We start from the raw sequence: 5,121 nt of genomic DNA, 5'->3' as shown, positions 1-5,121 counted from the left end.
GGAGGAGGCTGGAGTCCAACATAGAAGCTAAGCAATGTACTGCATCAAAATACATTTACCTACCTAAAAAAAAAAAAGATCAGTTTGAGTGTATTGTTACAGCTGTGTGTGTTCTGTGCTGCTGTCCATTTTCCCTCCATTGTAGATCTGTCCAGGTGTGCTGCATTACTTAACAAGGTGCAGTGCACCTGGCATTGAGGAGGTGCTTAAGAGCTCCTGTGCCAGCAGCAAAGGAGAGAGGCCTCTGGTGTGGGGACTGCTGGTCCTGCTGCCTCTCAGCCTGGGATTTTTGTTGTCTTGTTTGCTAGCCACCTAAAAAAATCAATATCAGTTGAAGTGTACACTATGCTGAGAGTATTTTCAGTGCTTCACCTTTTTGTCAGACAGCCCTTTCCGATGTGAAAGCCTTTAACAGTTTCAGTTCCCCATCTATGCTCTCATCAAAGCCACCAGACTCCATTGACAAAACTGCAATATTAGTATGCTGAATGCCGGAGCTGGTCGTCGACCTCTGCCAGCGGCTCCTGTTTTCAGTGTTGTTAAATTGCTGTTTTTCTTAATGGAGTCTTGCACTGAAGAGCGTGTTAACACAGCTTCATTTTCCTGTTGGAAATCACTGTCTGACATTAAGTTGAAGCAGTGAAAATACTCTCAATATAGCAAATACTAAAACTGATACTGATTTTTTTTTTTTTTGAAGTGGGACTTTTTTTTCTGGTGGGTAAATACATGTTCTTGCTGACCCCTCCACAGCAGTAGATTGCTAAACTGCCATTGTTGGACTCCAGCCTGCTTCTGCAAACTGGGGGCATGCTGACTGACATGTACTGTATGTCACTTCAGTCTAATTGTCAAGCTACTGTATGTGTCAAATCCTCATCTCACATTGCAGAGCTGGTGAAAGCATGTTGAGGTTACGGTACAAAAATTAAAGACTGAGACAAAGAACAAAGGTTACTGAAGGTACGTTGGATTAAACTGAGCAAAGTTCACAGTATTTTCTGACTGCAGCATTCCTACCACAGTACAGTCCATTTCCTACAAGTTATTTAATTGAGACACTTTGCAGGCAAAGGATCTAAATCTAGACCCCAGTTCTTCAGTCAGAATGTACATTATACCTGCCAACACCGTTTATGGTAAATTATGCTGTATTTTCTGCAAAGTGCTCTACAGCTGAGGTACCAAATATAACCCACTTCCAAAAATGAAGTGCCCCTGGTTCTAATTATTCAAATCACAATGGAACAAACTTCTCAAATCATCACGATACTTAATATGGTTAATATTAATATGTTATGGACCGACAGGATCAGAAAACACTTCAACAAATAACCATTTCAGTGTTAAACCGATTTATTGCAGATGAGTGCAGGTGACATCAAGAGGAGCAGTTTTTCCTGTCACAGCATGGGTAGGCAACAGCGGGAAAAGTAATACTATTCAGTGGCACACTCACAAAAAATGCTTTGTTACCGTTGGGGTTTTTTTGCTTCTTGCAAAATGGAATTTCCTACACACCATCAGCCTCTGTGTGAATTCCTAGTGCTGAACGCTCGAGTCAAGTCTTTTCATTTCACTTTCCGGCCAGCTGCTTGTACAGTTTGGGGACGTAGTCGTCCCACTCGGCCTGGTAGCAGGTTCCAGCCACTGGAGCTCCCAGGTTGTATTTCTGCCTGAAACTTTGGATCTTGAACTTGCCGCGGCCATCTCCGGAACGGTTAGTGAGGACGGTCTCGGAGCAGGACAGGCTGCCTGACTGCTCATACACCAGCCACACGTACCTGTGGAGACCTGAGGGGGACAACGACAGAGGCTTTTTAAATGTTGTGTTGTGTTACAAACAACAGCTGTAAACTGTAAATTATTGATGCCAGGCTACAGATACAGTGTGAGCTTAACTGTCAAAGCCTGCAGACGTGCCAAACTCTAAACTGGTAGTTAGATATATGACATATTTAACGACAGCCTTGTGGATAGTTTTATTTTATCTTGACATAAGCTGCATGTATTCTCACAAAAGAACAAGTTTCATCAAGAGAGTTTCATCTCAATTCTTTGATTGTATTTCTCTAAACTTCATTCTCTTTTACCTGTGCCACTGGGTGGACCAGAGCCCACGTAGTCGGACATGACACAGCCAGAAGACACGTCGTTCCCCTTCATGTTGACCACCAGAAAGTGGTGCCACTCCCTACAGTGAAGGGCAAAACATACATGTTTGCAATGAAGTCTAACGCTTGTGGAAAATAATCTTGGTCACAAAGAAACCAGCCCAGACACTTTGATTTAGAGCTCCAGGCAAAATATAAATAAGCATGTATATAGTCTGCTGAGATCTTGACACTATTTGAAATCAGCAGAGTGCATGCACAGTGCACAGGAAGTAACAGGAAAGTGAGGTAAATGGGGCCACAGTCGCTTTGCAATTCAATCCTCCCATGAGTCCACCAGAGGCCAGTGTCCCCATGACCACAAGACTGGACCCCCTTTAGTTCTTTGGAATGCAGTGATATTACTCTATGCAGAATAAATTTAAGACAGATTAAACCCCACTTCACTTCCAACCACTACTTGCATTTTAATGCCAATATAATAACTTTGTTTTTCATATTATTTACTTTATTTGGGGACTGCATTTCCCATAAGATGATGCACATGCATCAGCTACTCCTCCACAATGTTGCAGCCACTCTGCACCTCCCTCCACCCTCCTGTGGCTGCTCCTATCACCTGAATTTGGGCTCTTCCCTGCTGGGAGCGTCAGGGTCGGTCAGGGCCAAAGTGTACAGTTTACTGGGGTCACATCCTTCCCACTCGATGCAAGTGGGTCGATTTTGCACCTGCGTGTGAACACATGTGAACACTATTAAAACTGGTGCGTCACTCCAATGTTTAGCTGGTTGCATGCCCGAGCTTTAGCAGCTGTAACGCCCATGTGAGGGCGCTACTCACCGTCTATTACAGCTGCAGACACGCTGAAGGCATTATGTAACCCAGTCCATTGTTTGCAAACACGCTGACACCCAATAATGAATTACAAAGCAGCATTTGTTACAAGAAATGTGTTAGCACTGTGCTACGAATATGCTAACTTTTAAGCTAACGCAGGAACGACGCTAAACTAGCAGAGTTGTTAGCATGGCTAGCCAACATTAGTTAGCTAACTAACCTGTGTTGGCGTGAGCACTTTGCCGAGCTCGTCGATTTCCACAGAGCCGTATTTAACAGTCAGAGGCTTCGCAGGCTTCTCCTCGACCTCCAGCAGGGCAAGAGGCCCGGTCCACTGGCTCAAATCTACGGGCATTTTGACTTGTAGTCCGGCTGCAGACGCTGACTGTACCGCTACTGCCAAGCACACACAAACTGCAAAAAGTGTTGCGTTCAGGTACCACTAGGAGATATAGAAACTAGTGGAGAATTTGCGCGTTTAGCTTACAGTTTAAAGCAATTGAATACAAAATATCTTAATTTATAAATCTGAATCACGCCTGAACGAACTAAAGTAGATGTCAGTCATGCTTACAAGTTTATTCCCCACTGTAGCGCTAATAACAACTAATCGTTTTGATGTCAGTTCCCACTGGTTGATAATTACCAAGTTTGTCGCCCGTTTAAACCACAAAAATGACATATTAGTATTTATGCATGCTGACGTTGCTTCGTTAAGTCAAATGGGAGGTAAATGAAATTATTAATGCTTCTTGTATTTAGTACTGAGTGGTGTAAGGCATTTTTCCGAGCAATGTGACTACATTTGAACGGCACAAACTGCACATGCTGAAGGTAACCGTTAGAGGGCGGTGTCACATCTCTGCCACATGAATTGTGATTGGCTAAAATGCCTGTCAATCAGATCTCCGCCCCGAACTGGTCCCTCCTCCAGCTCGCATGCTCCATTAACACACTTTCTGTTGCCAGACATCCCATTTTTAGAAACTGGGGTCTGACTGTGGGATAATTATTTAACTTATTTGAGCGTATTTTACCTGTTAAAGCAGAGGGATGTGTTTTTCCGTCTTATTAAGATGCAAAACTATTCCTCTAAAGGTTTAAAGTAGGTCAGAGGTGATCAGTATAGTATTATATAGCAGTCATTTGTATTACATGATTGATGCCTATTACAGCCTTTATGGCAGTGCTTCATATTTGCATGCCACAGACCTTAAACACACAAACACGGATTTGTGGCATAAATCCCTATATGTGATTATACTAATGCTGACTTAGCTTAATTAACCCTTTGAAACTTAGATCAACATCACTTTTCTTGTGCTGCTTTCAGACACCAGTAGCAAGTCATTAAACCTTTGACCTCTGAGCAAATTGGTGTGATTTCTTTCATACAAGTGGGAGGAAAAGGCAAGGAGCAACTTGTTAAGAAATGTTCCACAAATTGCAAAAACATTAATAGATTTAGAGGAATATTTTTTTAAAAGCTAGGGGAAAATGAAATTTATAATTATCATTACATTATGTTACAGAATTATTATAATTTTTAAACACGTTTTCCAGGTAATTTCCTTGATTGCTTGTTTGTTCTTAACTTTCTTTTATTTTTTTCCCTCCTTTTTTTAAACTAATGTTTTGGTTTTATTTATTTTAATTTCTTACTGATTTTTTTGTGTCATTTATTCTTTTGATACTCATTACCTTCTTCCCATGCTTTTTAAAAAATAATATTCAGGTTTCAGAGGGTAAATGAACAATCATCCTATCATAACTTAAATCACACTTAAATTAATTCAGTTTTATTGTTGTGGATGTGAATTGAATTCAAATAAGCACAAGAAGTTTGTACTCTAGAGGAAGGATCAGCACTCAGTGAATAACCTCCTAAGCCCTATGATAAGCTATTATGGCAAGACTTAACTATACAGACCAGTGAGCAGTGATAACTAACACGTCTTTGGGGTCATTGGGTGGGAACCTCCTTTCACCAATGTTTTGTCTAGTTGGTCCCACGACACCTCCAGGAGGCTAGACAGTGATCTCTGGCGTCCCAGAGACACTCCCCTAATGCTAGGTCTCACTGCTCCCCGCACCAACCCAACAACCTCCTTTACCTTACTTACACATGGCTTTCTCAGCCCAAACAGCACTGCCACCTTCAACAAACCC

At 41.9% G+C, this 5,121-nt stretch overlaps 1 protein-coding gene across 1 annotated transcript; it reads right to left on the bottom strand.

Annotated features, from left to right (window-relative positions):
- Window positions 1-1,338: 1,338 nt before the first annotated feature.
- On the bottom strand, window positions 1,339-3,381 carry pebp1 (phosphatidylethanolamine binding protein 1). Its single transcript, XM_049578649.1, has 4 exons — window positions 3,173-3,381; window positions 2,734-2,843; window positions 2,094-2,194; window positions 1,339-1,794 (listed from the first exon to the last, which is right to left on the bottom strand). Exons 1-4 carry the CDS (start codon window positions 3,305-3,307, stop codon window positions 1,577-1,579), a joined length of 564 nt encoding a protein of 187 aa, XP_049434606.1. The 5' UTR covers window positions 3,308-3,381; the 3' UTR covers window positions 1,339-1,576.
- Between the last annotated feature and the right edge of the window lie 1,740 nt (window positions 3,382-5,121).

Source organism: Epinephelus fuscoguttatus, linkage group LG6 (genome assembly GCF_011397635.1).
Source record: "Epinephelus fuscoguttatus linkage group LG6, E.fuscoguttatus.final_Chr_v1".
NCBI lineage: Eukaryota > Metazoa > Chordata > Actinopteri > Perciformes > Serranidae > Epinephelus > Epinephelus fuscoguttatus.
The sequence above is the reverse complement of the archived record's forward strand: the minus strand, read 5'-3'. Positions and strand labels throughout refer to the sequence as shown.

What these genes read in the sequence shown, in the direction of transcription:
- pebp1 (XM_049578649.1), bottom strand. Translation starts at nt 3,307, where the DNA reads ATGCCCGTAGATTTGAGCCAGTGGACCGGGCCTCTTGCCCTGCTGGAG. An exon ending in AAGTGCTCACGCCAACACAG is followed by an intron (nt 2,844 to 3,172) that starts GTTAGTTAGCTA and finishes GTTCACACGCAG; the next exon opens with GTGCAAAATCGACCCACTTG. An exon ending in AGGGAAGAGCCCAAATTCAG is followed by an intron (nt 2,195 to 2,733) that starts GTGATAGGAGCA and finishes CCTTCACTGTAG; the next exon opens with GGAGTGGCACCACTTTCTGG.